General features: G+C 38.1%; 3 protein-coding genes across 3 annotated transcripts; 2 read left to right on the forward strand and 1 right to left on the reverse strand.

Annotated features, from left to right (window-relative positions):
- The first annotated feature begins 822 nt into the window (after positions 1–822).
- LOC106318461 (G-type lectin S-receptor-like serine/threonine-protein kinase At2g19130) lies at positions 823–3,686 on the forward strand. The gene is made up of 2 exons (XM_013756453.1): positions 823–3,545; positions 3,620–3,686. Exon 1 carries the CDS (start codon positions 1,038–1,040, stop codon positions 3,492–3,494), a length of 2,457 nt encoding a protein of 818 aa, XP_013611907.1. The 5' UTR covers positions 823–1,037; the 3' UTR covers positions 3,495–3,545; positions 3,620–3,686.
- A 1,635-nt stretch (positions 3,687–5,321) lies between these two features.
- Positions 5,322–7,153, forward strand: LOC106313743 (G-type lectin S-receptor-like serine/threonine-protein kinase At2g19130). The gene has a single exon (XM_013751642.1). It carries the CDS (start codon positions 5,497–5,499, stop codon positions 6,913–6,915), a length of 1,419 nt encoding a protein of 472 aa, XP_013607096.1. The 5' UTR covers positions 5,322–5,496; the 3' UTR covers positions 6,916–7,153.
- A 545-nt stretch (positions 7,154–7,698) lies between these two features.
- Positions 7,699–8,401, reverse strand: LOC106316644. Its single transcript, XM_013754521.1, has one exon. It carries the CDS (start codon positions 8,326–8,328, stop codon positions 7,864–7,866), a length of 465 nt encoding a protein of 154 aa, XP_013609975.1. The 5' UTR covers positions 8,329–8,401; the 3' UTR covers positions 7,699–7,863.
- Positions 8,402–11,960: the final 3,559 nt, after the last annotated feature.

The following is an 11,960-nucleotide window of genomic DNA, read 5'->3' on the forward strand; positions in this document are numbered from 1 at the left end:
TCTAACATATAAGAAAAATATAACATATAAGGTGACCTCATTTTTGTATTTTAAAGTCGTTTTAAAAAAATATAGAACATATAAGGTTTCCTCATTTTTGTAATTTAAAGTCATTTTAAAAAATTCAAAATATAACATATAAGAAAAAATCTATTTTTTTTATTATATGGTTAATGTGATTGTTTAATTTTTTTAATAATATAAATTTAAACAAAAATGAAGAAGGATGCAAAAATTGTTATCAAATCTTTATTATTCATAATTATTAATTGCCATATATATAAATTATATTAGGTAATTCCGTAGCTTTTATTTAAGAAAAGAATACATACTTCCTATATTTAGGTTAATATAATGTTCTCTAGTGTTATATAATTATGGAATAATGTAACACCATTATATTAAACTATACTTTATATTAGATGCTCTAGAATTCTTTGAAATGAAATTTAGAAGACATTTAGAGTGCCACCTATGATTTGAGGTTTTTTTTAATTAATTAAGGTTTTAATTTTTCAAATGTTTCTCGGTTAATATATAGGGGACAAGAGAGTCCCCTCCTCCTAAAACTTTTTTTGATTACAATCACACAACTAATCTAACATTAAAAAGGAGGTTGTACTAATCAGAGAAGATGATCATCTGCTCATAAAACAGGTGGAGTCATCAGACTTCAATCATAGTACGATATAGGTGTTTGTTCGGTTTAAATGCAACTTATGAATATCGATCGCATTTATATATTCACAACAACAACAACAACAACAAAAACAAAAACAAAAACAAAAGACGACTAATAATAATTCATTTTGACGAGGTCAAGAAAAGACTCACTGTAACTTGTTTGACTTTTCTCCATCAAACAACCAACCACACAAAAATCAAAAAAGAAAAATCTCTTTTCTTTCCGAAATTTTCTAATTCGCCATTGACAACCGAACACGACCGTAAACACATAAAGATTTGTAGCTTTTTCTTACAAAACACATACTCTTCATATGATCTCTCTTCATCTCTCTTTCCTCTAAGCTTTTCTCATGGTTTCTTTCTTCTGCACCCTCTCTTCCTTCTTCTTCCTCTTCTTCATCTGCATCCATGTCTCTTCCGCCGCCGATACGATCTCCGCTAACTTTACTCTCTCCGGAGACCAGACACTCCTCTCCTCCAACGGAACTTTCAAAATGGGTTTCTTCAAACCTGGCAATTCTACAAACTTCTACATAGGTATGTGGTACCAAGAACTCTCTATACAAACAATCGTCTGGGTAGCTAACCGTGACAAACCAGTCTCCGACAAGAACACATCAGTTCTCAGAATCTCCGACGGAAACTTAGTCTTACTCGACGGAAACAGCTTAGTTTGGTCCACCGGTCTCAACTCCTCATCTGCACTTGACGCCGTTTTGCAAGACGACGGCAATCTCGTTCTCCGAGACGAATCGGGCTCTCCTCTATGGCAAAGTTTCGATCACCTCGGTGACACGTGGCTTCCCGGAGCTAAAATCCGGTACGACAAACGAACCAAGAAAAGTCAACGTCTCACGTCGTGGACGAGTACTGAAGACCCATCGCCAGGTTTGTTCTCTCTGGAGCTAGACGAGTCAACCGCTTACAAGATCCTCTGGAACGGGTCGAAGGAGTACTGGTCGAGCGGTCCTTGGAACAATCAGAGCAATATCTTCGACTCGGTACCTGAGATGAGACTCAACTACATCTACAACTTCAGCTTCTTCTCCAACGAAACGGAGTCCTACTTCACTTACTCCCTCTACAACCACGCGAACGTCTCGAGATTCGCCATGGACGTCTCGGGACAGATCAAGCAGTTCACTTGGCTGAACAACAACAACCAGTGGAACCTGTTCTGGTCTCAGCCTCGGCAACAATGCCAAGTGTATGCTTACTGTGGCTCCTTTGGGATTTGCAACGACAAGTCCCAGCCTTTTTGCCAATGCCCTCAAGGGTTTAGGCCCGTGTCCCAAAAAGACTGGGACTTGAAGGATTACTCTGCGGGCTGCGTCAGAAACACTGAGCTACAGTGCTCTCGTGGAGAGATCAACGAGTTTCTGCCTCTTACCAACGTGAAGTTACCTGACCACAACTCAGAGGAGTTAGGATCAACGAACTGCAGATCAGCTTGTCTAGGGGACTGTTCTTGTATGGCTTACGCACATGAGGAAACCTCGAACCGATGCTTGATGTGGAGTAAAGATGTCTTGAATCTTCAACAACTCGAGGAAGATAACAGCGAGGGGAGCACGTTTTATCTTAGACTCTCTGCTTCCGACATGCCTCGTAATTCTCCTTCCGGTAAGAGTAACAAAGTGATGATAATCGGCGCGGTTCTAGGATCGTTAGGGGTGGTAGCTCTTGTTTTTTTGGCTGTCATATTAATCTTGAGGAACCTTAGGATGAAGAGAATGAGAGGAGAGAAGAGTGATGGTACGTTGGCTGCGTTTAGCTATAGAGAGTTACAGAACTCGACTAAGAACTTCTCGGAGAAGCTAGGAGGAGGAGGCTTCGGCTCTGTGTTCAAAGGAGCTTTACAGGATTCTAGCGTCATTGCGGTGAAGAGGCTTGAGGGTATAAGCCAAGGAGAGAAGCAGTTTCGGACCGAAGTAGTGACAATAGGAACAATCCAACACATGAACCTAGTGAGGCTTCGCGGGTTTTGCTCCGAAGGAAACAAGAAACTGCTTGTGTATGATTACATGCCAAACGGTTCTTTGGATTCTCATCTTTTCATCAGCCAAACCGGAGAAGAGAAGAACGTCCTGGGGTGGAAACTGCGGTACCAGATCGCGCTAGGGACAGCTAGAGGATTGGCTTACTTGCACGACGAATGTAGAGACTGTATCATTCACTGCGACATAAAACCCGAAAACATCTTGTTAGATTCACAGTTCGGTCCCAAAGTTGCTGATTTCGGCTTAGCGAAGCTCGTGGGCCGAGATTTCAGCAGGGTTTTGACGACAATGAGAGGCACAAGAGGCTACCTTGCACCAGAATGGATCTCCGGAGTGGCGATTACAGCGAAAGCCGATGTTTACAGCTACGGGATGATGCTGTTCGAGATTGTTTCGGGGAGAAGAAACACTGAGCAGTCAGAGAACGGGAAGGTCAGATTCTTTCCTAGTGTGGCTGCGACCGTGCTCACCAAAGATGAAGACATCCGCTCTCTGCTTGACCCGAGACTAGAAGGCGAATCCGTGGATACGGAGGAGCTGGCGAGAGCTTGTAAAGTGGCGTGCTGGTGCATACAGGACGAGGAGAGTCATAGACCAGCGATGAGTCAAGTTGTTCAGATTCTTGAAGGTGTTTTGGAAGTGAATACGCCGCCGTTTCCGAGATCGATTCAAGCTCTAGTTGAAAACGATGGATCTGTTGTCTTCTTCACTGAGTCTTCATCTTCCTCAAGCCATAATTCTTCACAGAAACAGAACCATTCTTCTTCTTCTTCCAAGAAAACGACCAACAATAACTCGTCGGCTTAGTTTAGTATTGTCAACGCATTGTGTTATGAACTGTGTAATATTTACTATATGTTTTAAGTAGTTGTAAAAGGAATCACTTAATTTTCTTCCGTTGTATAATTATTTCTTTGTTGCAGATTTATGTAAACTTTTATTTTCTTAAACCTCATCATTCTACAGAGCATTATATCGTCATCATTTCCATTAGAACCATTACATTCACGACCTTATATGATGACTTGAGGACTGTTAACATCATATCGCTGTTGTTTCATGTTAAAACTTTGATTAGTGTTTGTTTTCGAATTAAATCATTGGATTACAATCACCACAAGTAAGGCCAGCTTTATATTATATGAATCATGTGATGATACTATGATGTTGAAACCTTAATCATGCCATTTGATAATTTATAAAAAAATTCTTGGCATTGTTTATTTGTATGAGATTTTGTTTACTATAAGGTCGGTGAGTAAGAACTTACAATCTTAATCTATGTCCATTGATAATGCTTTAAAACAAGTAGGTGTAGTTCTGTTTTTGATAAATATAGAAACCAAGAGTTTACTTATAATTTGAGAATCGATGAAAGTATTGCTCGTCATAAAGATGTTGATCCTATATTTCCAAGTAAGTGTGTAGTTTCTTTAGGAAAAAACAGTTTGATAGAACTAAGTTAGGTGAAAAAGTACTAGCATGTGAAGATGGATTTATAATTAATCTTTTTAGTTGTGGTGGACACGTTAAGATCATATTTGATCAAATGGTGAATTTTAAAAGTGTTATTGGGTTCTTATTTGATTTGAGAAAATTAAATGCATTAGATGAAATGAAAGTGAACTACAAGAAAATTATACTGATTTTTACAAAGCAACTCTCTCAGTTTAGGAAGCTGTCTTGAAACAACACAGTGACGCACACACTCTCTCTTGACTTCCCTTCTGTGTCTTGTGTTATCATCGTTCACACTAGCACGGTAGACGGATCGGATATCCAGATTTTTGAAGGTATTTGTGATTTGCTTCGTATGTTACAAATATCTAATTTTTCGATTTGATTTGTTTCGGAAAAATACGGATATCCGGAAAAACAGATATCCGAAAAATAAATAGATATTTGTGGATATTTACGAATACTTACGGATATGTCATTCGCTTTGATTAATACAAATAATCTTAAAAAATTAACTCAAATTTATTTTTTAATATTTTTTTGCATGATATACAAAATAAAAACTAAAAGAAATAGTGAAACTACATATTTTATAAATTTTAAACTTAGTTAACAATTATAATAACACAAAACTTAAGAAAAAAGTTATAATTGTTTTATAAATTTTTTATCTTCTTTTTTATGTAATACTTTTATATAAGTAATAATGTGAATAGAATTTGTCAAATCATATGTTATAATAATAATTATATAAACTTATACATTTAAAACATTAAGTATAATCAAGATGTATATATATTTATATATTTCCGGATCGGAGCGGATATTCGCTTCTTAAAATTTTGATATTTGTGATTTGCTTTGATTTTAACGGATATTGATTTTTAGTATTTGATTTGCTTCGAAAGTTTACGGTTATCCGAAAATTTCGGATCGAATTAAGACGAATAACAAATCGAATCAAATTTAATGGATAAAATGTTCAGCTCTGGTTTACAGATTCTTCTTGTATTCTTCTTGTAATAGTCCCCCGAGAAAATTCACAGTAGGACCCATAGAGCAATGCACTCCAAAGACAAAATGTGCCCTATAGAGAGCAATGCACTCCATCATATTCTTGTAACTTGTTTGACTTTTCTACACTAACCAACAACCACACAAAAAAAAAAACAAACAATTTTTTTTCTCTCTGTTCTTTCTGATTATTATTTTCTTACAAGTCTCCATTGACAAACTAAACCTGGCGACTAGTCAAGGAGCACGACCGTAGACTTAAAAAGATTTGAAGCTTTATAAAAAATGCACACTCTTCATATGATCTCTCTCCCCCTACCTCTAATAAGCTTTTATCATGGTTTTGTTCTTGTTATTCGTCCTGTTTTCCCTCTTCTTCCTCTGCACCCATGTCTCTTCCGCGGATACAATCTCCGCTGACTTCACTCTCTCCGGAGACCAGACAATCTTATCCTCCGGCGGAACTTTCAAAATGGGTTTCTTCCAACCCGGTAATTCTACAAACTTGTACATAGGTATGTGGTACCAAGAACTCTCTATACAAACAATCGTCTGGGTAGCTAACCGAGACAAACCAGTCTCCGACAAGAAAACATCAGTTCTCAAAATCTCCAACGGTAACTTAGTTCTACTCGACGGAAACAACCAGACTCCAGTTTGGTCGACCGGTCTCAACTCTTCCTCTGCTCACGAGGCCGTTTTGCTCGATGATGGCAATCTCGTTCTCAGAGACGAGTCCGGCTCTCCTCTATGGCAAAGCTTCGATCATCTCGGTGACACGTGGCTTCCCGGAGCCAAAATCCGGTACGACAAACGAACCAAAAAAAGTCAACGTCTCACGTCGTGGACGAGTATTGAAGACCCAGCACCAGGTTTGTTCTCTGTCGAGCTAGACGAGTCAACAGCTTACAAGATCCTCTGGAACGGGTCCAAGGAGTACTGGTCGAGTGGTCGTTGGAACCCTCAGAGCAAGATCTTCGATTCAGTTCCTGAGATGAGACTCAACTACATCTTCAACTACAGCTTTTTCTCCAACGCAACAGAGTCATACTTCACTTACTCCATCTATAACAAGGCCAACATCTCACGACTCGTCATGGACGTTTCGGGACAGATTAGGCAGTCCACTTGGTTAAACAACAACAACCAGTGGAACTTGTTTTGGTCTCAGCCTCGACAACAATGTCAAGTGTATGCTTTCTGTGGCTCCTTTGGGATTTGCAGCGACAAGTCCCAGCCTTTTTGCCAATGCCCTCGTGGGTTTAGGCCCGTGTCGCAAAAAGATTGGGACATGAAGGATTACTCTTCAGGCTGCGTTGGAAAGACCGAGCTACAATGCTCTCGTGGAGTCGTTAACCAGTTTCTGCCTCTTACCAACGTGAAACTACCTGACAATTTAGAGGTATGGGGGATAACTAGTTTTAGTATTTGCGGGTCGACTTGTCTAGGGAACTGTTCTTGTTTGGCTTATGCACATGACGAAAGCTCGAACCGATGCTTGATGTGGACTAAAGATGTCTTCAATCTTCAACAATTCGAAGAAGATTACAGTGAGGGGAATACACTTTATCTTAGACTCTCTGCTTCCGACATGCCTAGTAGTTCTTCCTCCGGTAAGAGTAACAAAGCGATGATATTTGGCGCGGTTCTAGGGTCGCTAGGGGCAATAGCTCTTGTTCTGTTGGCGGTAATCATAATGTTAAGGTACTGTAGGAGAAAGAGAATGAGAGGAGAGAAGAGTGATGGAACATTGTGATAAGCTACGTCAATGTTATTATACGAAACGGGGAGGAGCAAAACAGAGGAGGTATGACTTAGTGAACTAAATGGGAAGCTTAGCTGGAAGAGATAAGCTTATTCATTGGTTTACTTTTCATTTCAATAAGTCACTCATTCAAATTAGTATAAAAAGCAAGCTGTTGTATTTTGTTGCGATTAGATTTTGATTAGCTTTTGCCTGCATCTTGGCTGTTATGTCTTTGCATTCTTTGATGTTATTCTAGTCTACAGTTCAATAGAGGCAGCGCATGTTCAACATTTAGGATCAATCCTGAAAATTCCAGAGAAGCACCAACTCATTGAAAATAAAACTGTATATTTGGACAACAGAATGTTTTTTTTTTTTAAAGAATGTTCAATTTATTCAAATCAAAAAACTTGTTTACAATATGTATAACAATGATTTTAAGTGTTTGGAGATAAAATTGATTACTGAGCACACTAGAGTATTTTCCATAAGAATAAGGAATGCTTTTTCTTTCCTTTTACACAAAATTGTTCTTAATTAAATTTAATAAGAAGGTATCATTCATCTTCGTTCCTACTATTTTGTTCATATCCAGTTTTTCTTTGCTTGGATGTTTCTATAGTGGTTAAGAATTAGACTCTAATTAATAGATTACATGATTATTTTTTAATAAACACATGAACAAAAAAATAGTTTTATATTGTACGTACTTTTCTTTTAATAGGGTAGATTAATAATAGGTATATGTATATGTATAAATTTAGTAAACTGTAATCATCTTACATACCAAACTCACATTAAACACATACAACTTTATATATTAAAATTGACTGGTCATAGACTAGAATCAAATAACACACGCAAAAGATTTTTGGGGTTAATGGCAAGTTGCCAAGTAAACTCATAAACCACAACATCTAAATAATGTAGATGAAGATCTACCATAAAAATAAAAATTTAGACCTGTACCACCGACAAGTTCATCTCGGACGCGACAACGTTTTTACACTTGGCGACGGCTCTTACACTCTCTATCAGCTCGTTTGTTCTTCCCTCTTCGGACAATATCTGCAACAGCTCTTCCGTGTTTATGACCAGCTTCACTTTCCATATATCACCTTTGTTTCTCATACGCTTCCTCGTCTTCTTCTTCTCCTTATGTCGGGTATTTTTTGAAAAGACGTTTGTGTACGATCTCTTCAACACCCTGCGGTTGTAATCCAGAGACTTTCCATACGGAGTTATCACTGGCAAGGACTCGCTGTTGGATCTCACATGACAGTTTCCGACAGAAGTCTTCAACTCGTTGGAGCCTGCTGCGATGGGGGAGAAGAACTCTAGAACTCCACTGTCCGGTTTTGTGACTTTGGTAGGTAAGTACTCTTCCATGTTGCCTAACCCTCCGAATAAACAGTTCCCCATGCCTAATTTTAAACGTCGTTGACGGTGAGAGAGTGAGAGATTTCCTTACAGTGGTTCTTATTTAATAGAAAGATGAGACCAACTATGTGAACTCTAAAGCCGCGTACATCAAAGGAAAAACACCGTGGAATCTTCTTTGCTTTTGATATTTGAATACTCTATAGCTTGCTTTTTTTTTTTTTTTTTTTTGAGTAATGCTATTAGTGTTAGTTCTTTTAGTGTATGAACATATAGTATATTCAAGTGACCATAACATAAACCAGCCTCCATATTGTCATCCATTTTATATTTATATATATCTTAAACTTGGTTTCCAAATCCTAAAAAGTAAGAAATAAGCAGATATCCATTGTGAGATGAACGTTTTAAGTAGATCACCAGATTTTTATCCCTGTTTTAAAAGTATTGAAATTATTTTTAATATAATTTATGTATTATCTTTAACCCGTCTTGTATTTTTAACATATCTTGTCTTGATACAAATTTGTTTTAATATAATAAAAAGAAATATACAATGTATGTTTAAAATAGATAGTGAAACATTTTTATTAAAATGAAATCTTTAAGAAAATATTGAAGTATCTTTTTAGTTGTTATGTTTAAGAAATATTCAAATATTTTATGTTTTATCCAAAAAAAAAAGACGACTCGTTAATTCTATTTAATAGATCAAAAAGTCATTAGACATTAAAAACATGCATAGATTTCAATAAGATCATTTTCTAATAACATTTTTCGTAATATACAATGTAAAATTAAGGTTATTTTTTAAGTGTACTCCTGTTTTAGTACAACAAATGATTATATTTTATACAAAAATAAAAAACGATATATATTCCAAAAAATGGAGCTATAAAGGATAAGGCGTCTCATTGTTAATTGTTTTTAATAAATCAAAGAAGGGAATAAGAGAATAAGTAAAAGTAATGGGTCCATTCCCCTTCTAAATCCCAAAATAACTAAATCAAAGAAAGAAAAGTCTGATTTTGGCGCCAGAAGCTAATTCTACAAAGAGGCATCGGTCGAAGTCTCTTTCCAACTTTCTCTTTAATCAAACGCATCGATCATTGACCCTAGTCTGGAGGCCACCTTACGTTTATACGAATACAAAAGTCTGATTTTGGCGCCAGAAGCGAATTCTATAAAGATCCAAGTACTATTATATTGACATGTCAAATTTGGAATAAGAAATGTTAACAAATATCAAAAACATTGGATGTACTTGTCAATTAATATATACAACACTAGTTTTGATACGCTTTTTCAGAGTATTTCCAAAAAGACCCTCTATTTTAAAATTTTAAGGTGTTCTTCTCTGATAGATGGTGTTTTTGGCATCTCGTATATATGTTTTTTAATTGGTTTTCAAGTTATTATCGAGTCTTCCTAGTCCTTTTCGAGTCATTATAGGTCTGGAGTTGCATTGGATAAGAGATGCACCAGTTGGAACAAAGGATGCAGAAAAGAATGCAATCAGGAGATTTTCACGCGGAACAGTCTGAGTGATTGTTCCCGATAGCGGAACAACCCGAGTGACTGTTCCGGATAGAGCGGAGCAACCCAAGTGCATGTTCCAGCAGCAGAGATTTTTAAGGAAACTACAAGTCATTACGGGATTTGCCCTAATTATCCCCTCTTTTTCTCCCAGCCGCCGGTGGCTTTGATATATCAAATTTTTCTCTTTCTTTTTATATTCTACGCTACTTTTTACACAAGGAACCAGACTTGAGCTTTTAGAGGTTGGTGATTTGATACTTTGTAAAGGGAGAATGCTCCATCTCTCTCACCATAGAGAAGAACCCCCAGAACCCTTATTCTATTTTATCTACACATGTTTTATTCAGTCTCTGTCTCTGGGTTTTCTCTATTCATGGATGAGTAGTCAACTTGCTTAGTCTAGGGTGTTTGGTTGTTAGATCCGTGAGTTAAACATAGATAAGTGAAACCATTGATTGTCTTCATTCATAATTGTTCTTAATGCTTGCATTAAATGCGTCAAGTTAACCACTTAGTGCCTGATTCTAGGTTTAATCTATTCATCAAAAGTGTTATAGGTTGGTAGACATAACTTGAATGAGCATTGCATCCCTAACCAGCGAAAGTAGATGTTAGGGTGTTTTGTGAACATATCGGACTTGACCTCTATTGCTTGCTGTGGCGTCTTGATCCAAACGAGAGTTTATGTATCAAGATCGATCAGCATAGGGAGCAGTACCACGACAGTGGACTGTTCTATTTGAGTGATCCGAGTTCTAGACCTGCTCTTAATTGAACTTGAATAATTGTTTCGCTCACACTTGCTTAACACCCAATCAAACCACCCTAGGCTAGCATTTTAATTATCTGAATACTTTAATTAATCTTGTTACTTGTTTCTCACGAAACCCTCAAATCTTAAAACCCCCATATTGTTTTAGCTAAGTATTGATCCCATAAAGATAAAGTGTAATCGTTGGTCTCCGTGGATTCGATCATAAAGTGCTACATTGACATACCATTCGATTGTGGTAGTGTGCACATTAGGTTAATTGGTGTGCGTATACACGTAATACCAATTTGGCGCCGTTGCTGGGGACCATCTTTTTACCTTTATTTTTCGGTTATTTATTTAGTCTAAGACCTCTAACTTGCTCTATCCTTTTTGTTGTAACTAATGTTCCAGGTGCATGATCAGTAGACATACTCGGAGAAACGCACAAGGAGAATTGGTTACACTTACCAACCAGGAGCTAGCAAGGTTAGAAAGAACAAATCGTCAACAGCCAAGGCAAACCGCCACCACCATGGGTGATCACGCCAATCAGGATGATCTCGCTGCTGCTATGGCACTCATGCAGCAACAGATGCAACAGTTGCAGCAGACCATTCAAGCGCAGGAACAAGCTGCCCAACAACAGCAGGAACAATAGGCGCAGACTGTTCTGATCGGGGAGAGAAACCTTCCACGTAACATTCCTACTACGCGCTCTGCCATTGTTCCCCCACCCTGCCTCAGACAAGACTTCGAGATCAAGCCTGCTTTGATCGGTCTAGTACAGAGAAAGGTGTTCTCTGGTCTCTCTACAAAAATTCCCATGGAGCATATTGAGAGCTTCGAAAAAGTCTGCAGTTTCACTCGCGCGAATGGTGTTCCACCAGACTACATCAGGGGCATGCTATTCTCATTCTCTCTTGATGGAAAAGCTGCACGGTGGTTGAACTCTCTCCCTACCGGCTCTCTCACTTCATGGGAATAGGTCCGATTAGCGTTCCTCAACCATTTCTACTCTAAGGCGAGAACAGGTGCATTGAGGAACAAGATCACCTCCTTCAGACAGCTCACTGATGAGCCTTTCTGCGACGCATGGGAGCAATTCAATGACTATCGCAGAGAATGTCCTCACCATGGATTTGATGACGACTACCTTTTGGAAATTTTCTATGATGGAGTTGACTGGGAATTTCAGAGTGCTATGAACTCTGCCAGCAATGGAAACTTCATGACTCAGACCACTCATAGAGAACATGGCTGTTACCTCAGCCAATAAGAACGAGGAGAGTGATTGCTCCAAGAAAGGGAACAGTTCTGACACCCAGAAGATAGATGAGCTGACTGCCAAGGTTGATCAGCTACTGAAAAACAACCAAGGGCA

This window comes from Brassica oleracea, chromosome C9, assembly GCF_000695525.1.
Source record: "Brassica oleracea var. oleracea cultivar TO1000 chromosome C9, BOL, whole genome shotgun sequence".
Taxonomy (NCBI): Eukaryota; Viridiplantae; Streptophyta; class Magnoliopsida; order Brassicales; family Brassicaceae; genus Brassica; species Brassica oleracea.

What these genes read in the sequence shown, in the direction of transcription:
- LOC106318461 (XM_013756453.1), top strand. Translation starts at nt 1,038, where the DNA reads ATGGTTTCTTTCTTCTGCACCCTCTCTTCCTTCTTCTTCCTCTTCTTC.
- LOC106313743 (XM_013751642.1), top strand. Translation starts at nt 5,497, where the DNA reads ATGGTTTTGTTCTTGTTATTCGTCCTGTTTTCCCTCTTCTTCCTCTGC.
- LOC106316644 (XM_013754521.1), bottom strand. Translation starts at nt 8,328, where the DNA reads ATGGGGAACTGTTTATTCGGAGGGTTAGGCAACATGGAAGAGTACTTA.